This window comes from Heteronotia binoei, chromosome 15, assembly GCF_032191835.1.
Source record: "Heteronotia binoei isolate CCM8104 ecotype False Entrance Well chromosome 15, APGP_CSIRO_Hbin_v1, whole genome shotgun sequence".
NCBI lineage: Eukaryota > Metazoa > Chordata > Lepidosauria > Squamata > Gekkonidae > Heteronotia > Heteronotia binoei.
In genome coordinates, this window is record NC_083237.1 from 49,404,630 (window position 1) to 49,421,514 (window position 16,885).

General features: G+C 41.2%; 1 protein-coding gene and 1 long non-coding RNA gene across 3 annotated transcripts in view; one reads left to right on the plus strand and one right to left on the minus strand.

Annotated features, from left to right (window-relative positions):
• Positions 1-4,380, minus strand: part of IGF2BP1 (insulin like growth factor 2 mRNA binding protein 1) — a 109,971-nt gene extending 105,591 nt beyond the window's left edge. Inside the window, exons 1-2 of the mRNA XM_060256220.1 lie at positions 3,730-4,380; positions 2,116-2,176 (exon numbers count right to left, since the gene is read on the minus strand). Of these exons, the coding sequence (XP_060112203.1) occupies positions 2,116-2,176; positions 3,730-3,904 (236 nt within the window). The 5' untranslated portion in view covers positions 3,905-4,380. The remainder of the gene's footprint in view (positions 1-2,115; positions 2,177-3,729) is intronic.
• LOC132584353 (uncharacterized) lies at positions 3,747-8,635 on the plus strand. Of its 2 annotated transcripts, none has more exons than XR_009556246.1 (2): positions 3,747-3,932; positions 8,486-8,635. It is a non-coding gene; the product is annotated as an uncharacterized LOC132584353 (long non-coding RNA). The 2 variants fall into 2 exon arrangements; XR_009556245.1 differs by lacking the exon at positions 3,747-3,932 and adding an exon at positions 6,774-6,899.
• The last annotated feature ends 8,250 nt before the right edge of the window (positions 8,636-16,885 follow it).

Sequence of the window (16,885 nt, forward strand, 5' to 3'; positions counted from 1 at the left end):
AAAAAAATCTATCCATCTGGCAGAGCATTCTTCTTAATTTCTAGTTAATGAGGCTCACCCAATGAGCTGATCTTAAGATTTATTTTATTTTTTTAATTAAATAAGCCCAGTGTGATTTTTTTAAATCTCTGGAAAGGGCTCACATTAAATTTTCCAGTGTTTTATTTTTAAAAATGACAACCTTCACAGGCATGGTAGTGCAGAAAGAGTTCTTCTGACTACCCACATGTTATTGAGACTCTGTTAATCATATTTAATTAACTAGTTCATTCACTGTTCATAGGAAAGACAACAGGAGAATCAAGTCCTATGACCAGAACACACACACTTCAAAATACAACCCTACACAATCTCATACTTTAATTTACAGAGAATGGGAAAGATCTACCATGAATGTGCTTTCTTCTTCTAACAACTTGCCCCAAAGATTCCACATTGTCTTCCCTGCTATCACAAGCAAGAAAATGATGCCCTGCCCCAGCAAATCTCCATTGGAAAATGATTAAAGTAATTTCATCACATGAGAACATGGTTTAAAAAAATGTATCTTCAGTGAATCTACAAACGAAATCCTTGGTATGCATCTAGTGATGTCACCTCAACGCCTTTAAGGAAGACTTTGAAAAACTCCCAACATGGCCTCCTCCGTGACTATAAAGAAAACTGAAGTTGCAGACACAGAGCAGATCAGACTGATAAAGAATTCTAGGAGTACGTTTAATCATTTTGATTGCTCCTAAAAGCATCCTAGCGGGTATTATCTCTCTAGTTTATAGATTTAACCACAATATGCTTGAATTACACACACACATAAAGTTTAAGTGATTAATCAGTTTCTTAGAGAGTATCTGAACTTGGAAATCTCTGAAAAATCAACCACATCCAACACAATATATTTTTAAAAGGAACATTGAAAGCTAACAAGGATTACCTCGTCTTTCCCTTCCCCCAGCCACCAATCCCCTCCCCCTTTCTCCCCCAGTATTTATTATGCTTTGTTTCATCCTGGAATCAGCTTCTCAACAATTTTCTTTCTTCTAATAGTCACTTAAAGCCTCTGCAACTCTTTCTCCAAATCCCTGTTGCAAACCCTATTGATCACCCATTACATAAGACCTCTGCCTGTTGCTACAAATAAAAAAGATATTATCCAATAGATTCTGGGATCTTTCCAATCCATAGAGGGAGCTGCAGGAAGCCATTCATAAAAAACAATTCTAGCCTCTATCAGCATATTTGGCTTTAAAAGTTTGAAAGTCCAAGAAACCCAACACACAAGGGAAGGAGTGGTTTTATCTATCATACACACACACAAATAATATATCGAGCTACAGCAAAAAGTAACTCCATTTTACCACAATTTTTTAACATCTATCTGCAAAAAAACAGGCTAAAGGAGGGGGAAATGTGTTCATGCTACATTCTGATAGAACAGTGTCTTGTGAATTTTGTGTCTAGTTTCTGGATTTCTCATGAATGAAGAGTTATTGTAACTTTTTTGTAAAGGACGGTGCTACATCATGCCTACCCAAATCTGCCAAACAGAATCTAGGCAACCCAAATCTTGAACAAAGACCAAGAAGACATGAAATATGGAAACACTTCTTGAAAGCATGGTGGGATACTCTCCACAAAAATGCATAGTTTTAAAATATTCCCTACAGCAGCAGTAACAAATGAAAAACCAATACATTCTTTTCTACTTTAAGAATCTGGGCTGGAAGTTTCCTTCTCAATACATTTGAGAAAGAAAATTAAATGCAAGAACGATTTGGATTTTTAAAAAACCCTCACACACAGCAAAGCTCGTTCAAGTAGACTTGGTCATACTTGTGGTGACATCACAATATGTACAACACACAACCTCCTGCCACCAAATTTTCACTGGCTACACCACTGAACAATTCTACTTTTATGTTATAAAACTTCCAAAGTATCTTTACGGATAAATATACAAGTAGGCCACCAGAGTTGATTCCAAGAGCTATGGAGAACTTCAAATAGACTAAGACCTGCCAGCACACATTCAAGACTTAAAAAAACAAAAAACCTGCAACTTTTTAGTCATTTCTTTTTACCATGGAAAAACTTAAAGAAATTAAACCACTGGATTACCTTTGCTTTTTAGGTACTGAATGTTCAATCTCTAGATGTTTTCCAAGAAGCTCCACTTTGCCTAAAAACACAAGTGTCTTCTTTTAAAAAAAAAGTAGTAAAAGAATCTGGACACCATCTTCACATACAAATTAACTTCTGCTTAAACTGCTCCCATTTTAATTAATGTTTATTAGATTTCAGATGGATTTCACCAATAAATCACACTGCTTAATTTAATTCCTCCCCCCTTTTAAAAATGTTTTTTCGTAAACTATGGGAGACACCAAACCTTTTTGAGGGCCATTTTTTTAGCAGATTTAATTGATTCCATATTTGGGTGCTAAAAGATGGGGTACAACAGAAGGAAGACAAAAAGAAGAGTTTTGAGGCCTCGTCTTGCTGGTTTCATTACGCCACCCCACCCCCAACTTGTTTGCTTTTCGATGTATTCCTTTCTGTTTTTAAAGAAAATCAATGCAAACTCTTCAGTTGAGAAGAAGGACTGTGAAGCTAGGAAAAGAGAAGACTCTAATTTGGGTTGAGTTTGTTTTCAGTAAGGGGCCAAGGAGATTTGTTCTCAGCAAAAGTCAATTTCAGCTTTGCTGTTGAGTTCCTCTCTTCTCTCTATCTGAGCAGCATGGCGACATCCGCGCGATTTATACACATCACATGTCCCAAGCAAAAAAACAGTTTAAAACCAAAATGGCCAAAGTCCAAGATCTCTTCTTCCTGCCCAGATCTCTCTTTTAGACCCCCCTATGCCATCCCCCAAATCACCAAACACTCTCAAAACCCCCCTCCACCCAAGTACAGCATTTTGCTTACATGGAAAGGCCTGAATGGCCTTAAAAGATGGGTAAGGGGGGTTGTGAGAAGGGATTATTAGACCCTTGGTAAATGAGGGTTACTTTCTCCCCTCTGCCATCTCTAGATTCCTTTTTTTTGGGGGGGGGGGTGTCCACACTGAAGGAGCTTCTTAAAAGCACATAAGCACTTTCTGGCCTTCGGGTTTTTTTCCCCCAGTGTTTGCATTGTTTGGGGAAGATTTACTTTTTTTTTTTTTAAGGAGGGTCTTACACAATATAGCAGCGACCAAAAATAAGGGTCAGACAAAGACCATCAGGAAGAATTCTGGATAGGATGGAGTATCATGGATCTTTGAAAAATAAACATATATGTAGGAAGGGCCCTCTGCAAACCGAATGCAAGCAGATGGGAAATCCTAGGCCTTGCGCGTTATTTATTAATTTGACATAGAGGACACACACACCTACGGATCCAGGTTCCAGGGCCAGGATCCGCTGGCAAAGTGAGGGGGGGCGGGGGCTTCTCAGTTGTGTAGGGTGGGGGTAGGAACCGAAAGTGAACTTTCATTGATGACAGAGAAAGAAACAGGGCGGAAGAAGCAGGCGTGAGTGTAGCTGAACGTCGCATCTTCACAAAAAAAACACGTCATTTGTGAAAGACACACACACACACATATATATAGGGGGTGTCTTTTTTCAATTGAATGTGTTTGGAGGGGGTACGCTTGTTTGGTATTCTTCCCCTTTTGCAAAAATTCCACGGCTGCAAGAGAAAGGCTGTGGGGTGTGAGAGAGGCGGAGAAAGAGAAAGATCCATTTGGCTTACCCGAAAAAGTTTCGATGGCTTTCATGGCCCATTGGTCATCAGGGCAATCGACAAAGGCGTAGCCAGATTTCACCAAGAACTGGCCACTGAAGGAGATTTTGTGGTCGTTGAAGACTTTCTCCAGATCCGCCGGAGTCACGTTCTCGTTGAGGTTTCCAATGTACAGCTTGTTCATGGCTGATGCGTTCCGCACAAAATGTTGGGTAGGACCGAAAGGGAGGGAGGTGGGAGAGAAAAAAAAATATCTCACGCACACCGGGTGGGAAAGGAGGGTGGTGGTGATAGGGAGGAGGGGGGAATGCGGAAACTTTGGGAATAGCCCCCTTAGATAGCTTTAAAAAAATTCCTCCCACTACCCTCTTCCAAAAAAAAAAGTTTCTTATTCAGTCTTGGTGGCCCGGCAAGGAGGAAAAGCCAGTTATTTGGGGTTGTGGGAAGGAAAGGAGGGGGGGAAATCTGAGAGGAAAGAAAAAGGGGGGAGAGAAATGGTCCCTGTTTGGCAGAATCAGTAGGGTGGAGGGGATGCAACTTGGTATGGCGGGCTTGGGGGAGAAATGGCTCTCTTTTTTTTTCCCAGCGACCCCCCCCCCCAACTCCTTTTGAGTCGCAACTCATGTGTCACACACATACACACACACCCAGGACGTCTCCGAGGCTGCCTTCCAGCCCCGCCCCTAAATAAAATCGACCTGGAAAAATGAGTGAAAAATGTTTGCAAGAGGAAACCACGTGGTGGAGCCCCAAAAGGTCCACCCCTCCAAGGGGAGGGGCACACACACGCGCTGATGTGTAAGGGAAGACAGGTTGCATTGCTGTTTTTCAAAACTGCAACTACGATTTTATTTACGTTTTGCTTTGCTTCTGAAAAAAGAAGAAAAAAAAAACACCCACCCCATTTGCAATCTTGTGCATCAGCAGGATAGTTGCGGTTCTGGTTTTCCGCGCACACTGATTCCTGAAACTAGTACGCTACACACCCAACCTTCCCCCGTCACCAATTTCCTCCTCCCCCCCCCCTTAGCCTTCTCCCACCCCTCCCCCTATCAGCTCCTTAAGAGTTTGAATGAGATTTTCTGGGGGTAAACTTCATCAAAAGGGACCTCTCCAGGAGGGGAGAGAAAGAAGCAACTCGGTTGTGTGCTTGGTGGGACTGAAAGTTTTGCGCTTACTCCAGTTGCACAATTGGGGGGGGGGGGGGGGTCGTGTAATATGGAAAGGGGATGGGTGTAGGATAACAGGCAAGGCATTATTGCAATGTAATAGGGGAGTGGGTGGCAGGGAGGGGGGCTTGAGGATGGACGAGAGCCATATTGGATCTGCTTGGTTTGCGCAGAGTTATGAAGACGTTGCAGGGAATCTCCAAAACTAAGAATATGTATTGTTATACCTACGCGCGCGCGCACCATGTACTTAAATCCGCTTCCGATGGAACCCTTCTTATTACGAACAAACGCTTCCCAGCAAACTAACAAAAAAAAGTGTGGAAAAGGCACTTTACATGTCTGTGCGGCTTTTTAAAAAAAATCATTTTGCTGTCTGCTAAAGAATTTGAGTGCAATGCAAATACAGGTGGGTGTGTGTGTGTGTGGGGGGGGGGGTGTTCGATCCGACAAATATCCAGCCGACGCTTCTTTAAAAGCCGATTTTAAAAAACCCCTTTCCCCTGCCACTATTTTAAACAAGTAAAGGGTCTTGACTATGGAATAACCTCCCCCTGCCCCCAGTGCCCAAGGGAAGGTGGGGGGGGGGAGAGATGGGAACGTATTTGATCTCCCTTTCCTAGGGAATGAATGAAATGCAATCAATAACTCCCCCCCGCCCCTTTGCGTTGCTACTTTTACATAGTCCCCCCCGCCTTTCTGGTTACACACATAAAAATTTCTAAAAAGAAATCTGATTTGTACTTTAAACACAACTGTTTCTCTCTCTCCGCCTAACAAAGGGGATCTAGAAGAATGACACGGTGCGTGTTCTTGGAGCGAAAGATGCCTTTGGTTTGCATGAATGGAAATCGGTGGGAAGCCATCAAAATTCAGTATATATATATATTTTCTCTCTCCACCAACTAAAAGGGCGGCGATTGCAAGGCAGCTTCCGCTTAACCCCTTGTCTTGCACAAGGTACCATGTGCCCTTCGCTTTCTTTGCCCCCCCCCAATCCTTTTTTTTTTTTTTCAGCAGCCATCCTTGAGCGTTTTCTCGGGAAGGAAATGGGTCGAGTGAATGGAAATAAAACGGCTTGCAAAGAACATAACTTTTGACTGTGCAGCAAAAAAGAAGCAAGCGAACAAAAATCAGGCACAATGCCAGAATTGGGCACACTTTGCGGAGGGTGGCTGAACTTTTTTTTTTTTTTTAAAGACTGCACTCCTTCAAGACGCACACACTTACTTCTGAGTAAACCCGCCTTAGCCAGAGCCTGGGCGCCTCTAGAGAGCAGCCCAAACAAATCAACCAGATTTGGGGAGGGGTCAGGGAGAAAGAGGAGGAGGAGGGATGCTACCCTTCCCCCCTCCCCCCCCCCACACACCCCTTCTTCATTCTTAATGTCCTTCCAGGACAAATACATTTATATGCATGTAACGTGTAGATAGATATAGATAGATATTAAAAGCTGGAGGTGCAATAGCTAAGTTGGCTCTGAAGAGGCGCCAATTGTCCCCCGGCAACGCTGATCCCTTCCATTATGGAGAAGAGATGGGGGAATGTTGAAAGCATGTCACTCACACAACCCCCCACCTTTCCAGAGAGTGGCGGCGGTGGGGGAGGAAAGGGGGGCTGGAAGGCAATTTGCAGGGTGGGGGAGGGGAAGACGAGGCTGGTGCATCGTTGGAATGCGCTGGCCCTTTAAATGGCTGCTTGTGCAGGGTGGCCGCGTGTGCAGGGCCACTAAAAAGACATTAAACTAAAAAACAAAAATCCCCCTGGAGCAAAATGATTGCATTTGGCACCTCGTCCGGAATTGGGAGAGTCTGAAATCTCATCTCTGAATGACTTTGAAACAACAGGTCTGGAAACAAGGCGCAATTTTCTTTTCTTTTCTTTAAAGAAAGAAAGGAAATCCCATCAGAAATGTGGACTGTGACCAGCGGGTGGGAGGGATCGATTTTCCTAATCGAACTGGACATTTGATACACTCGGACCTGAAATTCCGTTCTGTTTTAGAAAGAGGTATTAGCATTCTTTAAACTGGAGCCAGAGTGTCTAAAAGATTTGGGGAGGGGAGGAGGAAAAAAGGACCCATACAATTCATAATATATAAAGAGAGAGACGAAAAAAGCCCCTTTAACTTCTCGTGGCTTTGCTTTCATGAGAGCTGCCAAGCCCATTGATTTATTTCTGGATCTTTTTAAAAAGTTTGAGAGATCTATGAGCTCATGTTTCGATTGGAACTCAAGTTGTAGGAACTCTAAAATGAAAACTCTTGAGTTCAGTCACAAAAACAACTTTTTAAAAAAAGTTCCAAGGCTGTCATTTTAAATTATTTTTTTCTGCTAGATGCCATTATTTAATTCACTTTTCTGCCCTCAAGATAGGTTAGATATTGGTCAGTGAGAATCTAAAACTAGAATATCATACAAGAGTTTGGGTAAACCCTTAACAATATAGATCCTAACTTTTTTACTTCAGATATAAGTCTGAACATAAAAATATTAAAAGCCACTTTGAGGACTATTTAAAACTAGCAACTTTAGAAATTCATATATTTTTTAAAATCTGGACTTTACAGCAAGACTGTGTTTTTTTTTAAGTAACATATAAGTAGGCAGACCTTTTAAATACATACCGGGGAATAAATTTATTCAGATAATGCCTTTCAACATAGCCTCCAAACACACATTACCCTCTTGAGTAAAATCTCAAATATTTTTCTCTCATTCATTGATTTGATGGGATTAAGCGAAGATTTATCAGCATTCCTGAGGGCCTCTTAAACTGCATAATCAAAGGTTTATAGACAAATTGTTTTTTTCTAGAAGATGTTACAAATTGACTTTTTTATTTTAAAAAGCTTGAAATTTGCACACAACAAGGGAACAAAAATTGGGCAGAATTTCCTTAAAACAAAATCTATCTATATATATATATATAGATAGGCAGATGCAGTTAAAATCTTAAAAACTTGTGGGTTTTTTCCAGTGTGCTTGGCAGCTTACAAAAGCTTATGCCACAATAAATTTGTGGGTCTTTTAAGTTGCCACAAGACCCTTTGTTATTATCCCAACCAATCAGAAAAAACTTTAGTTCAGAATAAATCAGCAGTGTCCTCTTGATGGAGACATTTCCAGATCCAAAATATTTAGAGAATGCCCATAGAAGAGGCAGCTAAAATGATTTTGGAGATGATTTACTTGTAGCCTTTCAGGACAAGGTAGTGATACAGATTAAATGAATCCATGTCCCAAATGTGACCTTAACAAAGACTGAATTCGTATTCCCCCATTCTTTATATTATTCTCATATTTCCCCCCTCAGCATTCAAATGCTACCTTGAACTGAACTAGAACTCCACTTGCAGCTCTTGAGATGAAAGAACATCTTATGAACTTTGCTGTGGTCCTCAGCTTCATTCAATTCCTGTCCATTTTTATTTCTTCTAATTTGGTTATGTTTTTAAGGCCATCTTGGACAGCTGAAAGAAACACAACCAATTAAATGAGAATTCCTTTAACTTAGAAAACCTTGCTTAATATTTTTAAACAAAGGGAAATCTTTACTTTTGTTCATTTTTTTTATGATGTTTTATCTCCTCACAGATACATATGTGCACATCCATATTGCTGGATTGTCTCCCTTAATGTTCAAGTTGTTAGTAAAACTGGCAGAAGTCATAAATATGGTGTGACCATTGTATACAACTGTTTTCTAACCTTACATTCGCAATAAACCGTTGTAATAAAATTGCATCAATAGACAAAGTTGTATATTCGTTATAAATCAGATGCATGTTATATTTGAGCAACCTGTAATTGATTTTCCTAAGCAAATGCAGCTACTAACCCATTTTACATAACTTTTGAAGTTTTTTTAAACAAAAACAATACTCTAAGATTTATCAAACAGTTTTATCAAACATTTGCTGAGAGGGCGAGATCAGTATGAAGATTAAATTAAAATATCCCTCATACAAAATAAGTGTTGGATTTTTTGTTAGTTTAATGGAGATTTTAAATTTCATCATTCCATCAGTACATCAGGAGGACAGCAATAATTCAGATATAAAACAAGAATGTTTCGAAATATTTTTTAAAATGCCTTATTTGAGCAGTTTGTTCTTCATTCTGTGTGGAATATAAGGAGTGTAAATCTTGGAATTCCTAGAATTACATCATTTGATTCTAGACATTTGTGAAACTTATATCCTGATCCTAAACATGTTTACTTCATTTCTGCTGGATTTATTTCCAAGTATGTATTCTTAAGGATTGCAGCCTTAATTTAAATCCACTTCTTGAAACCAGTAGGTTGTTTTACAAAAGATCATTTTCTGTTGTTCATCCCCCCCAACAACAAAAGTTAATAAAATCAATACATTTTGTTAGAAAACATGTATAAAAATAATAAAATTTAGCAGCATAGAAGCAGTCAAAGAACAGTTACATATATTTTGTTGTTGCTTAAAACAATGTTTCAGATTAAAAATTAAGTAACTATTAGGGTTTTGACATGCTGAACGAAGATATTTATTTATTTTATAAGTGGTCGTATTCTACTTTCATCTTGAAAAATCTAATAAAAACATTCAAAGACAAAATCAAGTTGTTACTATAGTGGGAAATCTCCCCCCCCCCTCCCGTGCCATTAAAACCACCTTCAATTTTTTCTTCCCTGAATCCAGTCTGTTTACTGTATTGTCTTAAATAAACCTGATTGCTAGATATTTGATTTTTTTACTTCACAGACCCTGCTAATAAATATTTGGGGAAAGGCACATCTGACTGCAACACAACATCTTTTCATGTTTACATTACACCTTAAAGCATATAACCTGAGCAGGATTTTATTGTTTAAGAACTTCCTAAAACAGGTTTTAAAGATTCCCAGAGACATTGGTCTGCAAGGAGTAAGTCTGGATCCACAAGTGGGTTGTGCCTTTATGTTAGGCATGATACCATTGCCCCTATCTGTTCTTGTTTATCTTTAAAATAGGATAGAAAGGAGGATGGAGTTTGTGTGTCTGTGATAGGTCTGACCTCTAATGGCAGTAGAAGTGGTTTCAAGCAGGTACAGCTTTCCTCATCCCATCCTGCTAAGAATTTTCTGAAATTCTTCTTAACATGTTGAAATTGCAGAAATGCATCCTTCCCTTGCATGTGGTCATCTTAGGAAGAAAAAGAGAAAAAATATAACTTGAGTATACTGTCTCAGGTTGGCTCCTCCTGGCTCTGGGAGGATTGAAACTGTTGCCCTAACTGATATCAAACAAGCCCCAAGAATCTCCACTTTCTTTCTGAAAGAGTAAACTGAAGTTACCTAGATCAAGATGGGTAGCCATGTTAGCCTGTAGCTTTAGAAAAGGGCTTCCCCCCCTTGCTTTTTTCTGAAGCTACCTAGTTTCTTAAAAAAAAAAAAAATCCACACCCATTCTCCAGAAAATGAAGTTCCACGGCTTTCTTATCAGTGGGTTGAATCCTACTAGTTTTTCAGCTTGATGTTATCCAGTTTCCTTCCCTATTCTGTTGCTTTTGTCCACACAAGTTCCATGGTCCACAGTAAAAAAAACTGGGGAAATCCAACCTCCCTTTGTATGTGGTCATCTTAGAAAGAAAAGGAGAAAGACAAAACTTGAGTATAATGTCTCAGGTTATGAGGTCTTGGCTTGAGAGGATTGAAACCTTGCCCTAAAAAATGTCAGACTCCAAGTATCTCTGCTTTCTTTCTTAGAGATTGAGCTGAAACTACCTAGCTTCTACCCCTCCAACCCCCCCCCCCCCCCAGTTCTCCAGAAAACGAAGTTCCATGGCTTTCCTACCATTGGGTTGAATTCTACCAGTTGTTCTGCTTGATCTTATCCAGTTTCCTTTCCTATTCCATATGCCCTTTGTTCACATGAGTTCCACAGTCCACAGTATAAGCTTGTTGGCAATCTCTTTCTTTTGCCATCTGGTAAGATCCTGACCAATTCATTCCAAGCATTCTATCTGTGATCTAGCCTACTTTCCTCTAATGTACTCCTGTCCCACTTTCAGGAATCCACCCTTTGCTCATACAAAGATATTTCGTGGTATCCATTTCTGATTCATCATCCACTTCTTCAACAACACCATCATTGCCGCCTTTTGTAAACAGGATAATAGTCCCTCGTGTGTCTTCTGTGATGACACATTACCATGATTTAACCACCATCATTCCCACCCTATAACAAAGTCCATATAGATATTAAAGGCATTGCCAGTACTAGATAGCAGGGAAGTTTTATGGCTATGCATCCCAGCAGCTTAACTTTAAAAGAAGTACAACAACAAACATTTTAGACATTTCCTATAAGTAAAGCAAAAAGTGGGGGTGGGGGGAGATCTCCATGGTCAGAAGCTACATATCCTTTCTTGCATATACAAGTTTTGGTATAAGTTTTCATGAGTCATTGCTCACTTCTTTAGACTCACAAAGCTCATCCCCTACCACAAATGTTGTTAGTTTTTAAAGTGCTACTGGACTTTTACTCTTTTCTTCTGCTGCAGATAAACTGACACGGCTGCCCATCTTGAAATTTTAGTATATCTCTAAATATAGGCAAGAAGAACACTAACCCCACCCCCCCTTACTCTTTAGTAAGTCAGGCATTTTTTTAATGTCATGTGTGGGCAAACCTCAAAGGGGACCATTCTCATAGCCAGAAAATTCTCTGCTCTCCTCTGTACTAGTAGTAGATGGCTGAGGAGATGACAGGGAGTACATGGCTGAGGGGGGAAAGAGCAGGAATCCTCTTCTCACTTGTGCATTTCTATGTTTTCCTCAGTCTGACCTTATTTTTGTGCCCATTTCCTACTCAAGAATAGTGACATGCTGACTGAAACAGAATCACTTGGCTCAGCCGTACATGGTAAGCTGTTTTTGTGAGACAGGCTCTTTCACAGGGCAGTTTTTTGCCACATTGACAGAAACTGCCGCCAATGGCATGACTGAAATTGCTGTACATCTGTGGAGATGTGTTTCACAGAACTGACTAGCAAAACCAGATAATCCAACTCTCTCTTGGTTGGCTGTTTAAGAATTCAGGGAATCCCCTGTTTAAATTATCTGTCATATATTATTTTAAATGCCCATGTATCCCTTTTAGCCTTAAAAGGGCCAAGTTAGTGGTCACATAATTGCAAGCACTCCATTCAAAACCAAACAGCACTCAAATAAGTAGCTTTTATTAAAGGCGGAGAAACAATGGGTTCAGAATTCAGAGCTTTAAACAAAAAAATGCGTGAAAAATACATTATTCTGAGCAGACTTAAAGTGTGAAAAAAGAAAGAAAGTCTGTTTAGTTTCTGGGTTGTGACTCATAAACTGAAGACAAGCTGTGTCGTCCACTTGTTGAGGTCTCTCTTTTTTACAAGCTCTGAAGCCACTTTTCGTCACAGACACAGGCAAAGAATTCCCACAAACACTCAGGATCAACTGCCCACGTGAGAAGATGGCCACTCTTCTGTCAACTGCCTTTTCCATCTCCACAGGCTTTTTCTCCACTGGAAGAAATTCTCCACATCCTCAGGAGAAAAATGCCTGAGCTTTTCTCTCTTTTTCCCCTTGGAGTTCCCTCCTTTTCTGTTGCCGAGCAACCACTCACCCAGACTATTGGTAAAAGTTACCTCCCTCTGGAGGGCAGTGTTTTCAGACCAGAGGCTGCTATGCATATCACAAACTTTGAAATAATACATAATTTATTTCACAAGGCTTACACCTGAAAGGAAGAATCCTCCCTTGTGTATGTTTTCAGTTTCTGCTATTCAGAGATATGCTAGGTTGTATCCTGCCTCTCTGCTCAGTTACAGATGACAATAACCAAGAAGAGATTCACGGAAAGGAAGAAAGATAAATATATATATACAACAAATATTTGTGGTTACAGATTATGCCTTCCTCCAGATCAAGATGGCTTGTTCTGCAGAAACAGCATCTTCTAACAGAGGAAGGCTTTGGCAATTAGGTAAAATCCCAAGCCCCTCAACATGAAAGGTTCAGTTTAGCTACCATCATTCCTAAATGCTGTGATATTCTTTCTAGACGGGGGTGACCAAAATTGTACACACTATTCTAAAAGCAGCCGTATATAATGACATTATGAAAGCTGTCTAATAGCATCGTAAAACTGATATTTTTATTTTCAATCCTTTTCCTAGTTATTCCCAGTACAGAGCTTGTCTTTTTTCATTGCCACTGCATGCTGAGTGGATGGGTTCACCAAGTTCTCTTTCCTGGGATAGTCATGTGTTAAGGGGAGATTTCTGTCAAGGCTATGATAAGAGGGAAAGAATTAAACCTTACTCCCACACCACTGCAGATTGGGACACCAGCCTCCAGCTGGGAACTGGAGATCCCCGGGAATTACAGCTGATCTCTAGACTAAAGAAACATGTTATTTTGATGAAAATGGATCTTTTGGAGGGTGGACTGTGTGGCATTGTACCCCACTGAGGTCCCTATCCTCCCTAGGCTCCATCCTCAAATCTCCAGGAGTTTCCCAACCAGGATCTGGCAACCCTAACTGCAATGTTCCCTCTAAGCTTCAGAGTCTTGTGAGCAAAAATTCTACTTTGTGAGCTACTGCATAAATTAGTGTCCTTCCTGAGCTAAGACAAAAATGTGTGAGCTGGAGGCTAAAAGTCTGTGAGCTAGCTCACACTGACTCAGCTTAGAGGGAACACTACTGCATACTTGGTGTACTTTATTTAATTTTACTCCGTTTACACCCCAGTTTCTCCCCAGTGGGGACCTAAAGCAATTTGCACTGTTTCCCTCTTCTCCGTTTATATTTGCCTAACCTTGTGAGACAGAGATTAGATTATCAGAGAGTAACACCACCAAGCCAGCTTCCATGGCAGAGCAGGGATTCAAACCTGGGTCTCCCAGATGGCAGGGTGCATTCACACTACACTAAGTAATGTGTTTTGCAACTGGATTTTTGCAAAGCACATTATTTAGTTGCAATCCAGTTGCAAAGCACATTATTTAGTGTAGTGTGAATGCACCCGTTGTCCGACTCTCTGATCACTACTCCACGCTAAACTCCCTCTGCTGGTGGTTCTTAGTCCCAAGATTCAATCATGGTTCTCCCATATAATGGCTTAGATCCAGCTATACACCAGCAGAAACATAAAACAGACTTAGTGCAGTTTCACACAGGCAAGATCTTGTGGGCCACCAGCATTTCCCTCCCTATATATTATAGTGTCCATAAGTTGGTTGCATAAGATCTTGTGCAAGCAGAAACATGAATTTTGGATAATGTATTTCTGCTTCCCCGAGAGCGCTTTGCAAGTGGAAATTTTTGTGCTGTATCCAACCCAGTGTGGATTTATTTTTATTTATTTCAAGTTTTAAGCCACCCTTCCCTGAGATAGGACAGCATACTACAAAGAACATAATACAATAAATAATAGAAATCAGGTCAACATTAAAATCCTTAAAAACAACCCTAAATCCATACTGTGTCTAAAATGACAGATGGAATTTGCCCGTTCCAGGTCCCACAGGGCCCCCCCCCCCCCTAGGATGGAATGAGTGTGGAATGGTGGAGGTGGGGGGGGGCTGTAAGAGTGCCATACCATCGCTGTCCTCCACAAAATGCCTGGTGGAACATCTCTTCCTTGTATGCCCTGTGGAAAGGTTGTAAATCCTGCAGGGCATGGATGTTCTCAGGCAGAGAGTTCCACCAGGCCCTAGTTGAGGACAGCCGAATCTCTCTTGGGTCAGGGACCACCAGGAGTTTTTGTTCCCAGAGCCCAGTGCTCTTCCACAGGCATATTGAGAGAGGTGATTCCAAAGATATGTGTGTCCCTGGCTGCTAAGGGCCTTAAAGGTCAGCACCAGCACTTTGACCTGAATCCAGTGCTCCACTGGAAGCCAATGCAGCTCACGCAGCACAGGATAGATATGTGCTGTCCAAGGGGTCCCTGTTAGGACCACTCAGCCACATTCTGGATCAGTTGGAGCCTCCAGGTCAGGTGCAAGGGTAGGTCCACATACAGTAAATTACAATAGTCTTATCCTGGAGGCGACTATTGTGTGGATGTCCATGACTAGGTCAGGGTGAGAAAGGTAGGGGGCCAGTTGTGTAAACTTACAAAGCTGGGTGACCTTCACAACCGAGATGTGCTCCTAGTAAACTGTCAAAAAATTATTTTAGAAAAACACTTAAGATCGGGTCCTAAGACAACCTTTCATCAGGAGTTCCTCCAACAGAGAGAGACTTCCTTCATGAAAGAGAGATTTTTATCTTAGGATCAGATTCAGACAGGCAAAGTTCAATATGATCAAAATAAAAAGCTGCAAAATAAACTCCCTACATTGAGAATACATACTGACAAGTTCAAAAGAGCTCAAGATTTTGTGAATATTTGATTGCACTTGTATATCTTTTTTTTTTTAAGTTTAATTTAAAAAAGAGAATAAAACTAAAAGAAAGATTTTTCTCCATCACCAAAAGGCATTTTACCCAGGAGGTAGTCTTTCTTCCTTGGAGGAAGAGTTAACAGGAGACAGGATCCAACAAGGGATGTACGTAGGGATTTCAAATTCCAGGTGTGGTGTGGAGTTCCCGTGGAATTACAGCTGATTTTCAGAGTACAGAGATCAGCCTTGGAAGAAATGGCAGCTCTGAAACACAGACTCCATTGCAAAGGTGGCCAAACTGCAGCTCGGGAGCCACATGCAGCTCTTTCACACATATTGTGCGGCTCCCGAAGGTCAAGGAGGAACTTACTGCAAGCTTACTCTCAAGTAAGCATGCTTAGCATCAGGACCTCAATCAGCCTCTGAGTGCTGACCCATAGGTAGGCGACTATTTTCATTGTGTGTGAAGCAGGGAAACAGGCAGGCTTGCAAGTTCTTCACCACCACAGAGGTCACCCGGAGACCTAATGACCTAGAATGGGGAAAGAGAGCGCAAGAGCTGAGGAAGCTACTGGAAGGAGGATGAAATTAAAGAGGATGGTGCAGGGTTCCCCTTAAGTTTCATAGCTCTTGTAGCAGCTGTATTTACCAACCTTAGTGTCAAGGCAAAGAGAGATGCATAATGATGCAAACGGTGGTCAGTGATTTATATGGGACGTGTGTTTTTCCTTCTCCCACTGGTGCCAAAAAATAATGCCCTAACCTTTCCCTATGCTTGTCTTACAGGGACTGGCCCTCTCTACCTTCCCCAGGCAGTGTCCCCAGTCTTCAGGAGTTTCCTAAGCCAGAGTCATACGATCCAACCCTTATTGTTTAATTTCAGATTGATTCTACTGGTTATAGACTTGCATTTGGAACTCAAATGCATCCAGTGATGCTCACTAACCTATTAGAGTTTTTTGAGAGGGTGAACAAACATATGGACAAGGGTGACCCAGTTAGTGCTATTTACCTAGACTTCCAGAAAGTTTTTGATAAAGTTCCTCATCAAAGGCTCCTAAGAAAACTCAGCAGTCATGGGATAAGAGGACAAGTCTTCTCATGGGTTAATCAATAGGAAACAGAGGAAACTGGTTAATCAATTGGAAACAGAGAGATTATAAATGGGCAGCTTTCACAGTGGAAGCTGGTAAGTGCAGCGGTACTACAGGGCTCAGTACTGGGTCCAGTGCTTTTTAATTTGTTCATTTGGAGTTGGGAGCAATGTTCCTGTTGTGTCTGGTGTTTGTCCTGGAAAGAACGGCACAGCACACCTGTGGGCAGTGCCTGGAAGGGACAGATGCAGCCTGCCTATGATGATCAGTGGCAGGAAGTTTAACTGGCCAGGATTGGACCTGGCCAGGAAGAAGGTTGTTCCGGGAAATGTATATAACAGGGGACCCGGCCCTGCCATGTTGTCTTTGTGATGTACTCACTAGTAAAGCAGGTTGCCATCTGAACGTCTCCGACATCTAAGTTCCCTCTAAGCTGCAGTTCCCTCTAAACTGCAGAGTCATGTGAGCAAAAATTCTACTGTGTGAGCTACTGGCATTAAAGCTGTGAGCTGCTGCATA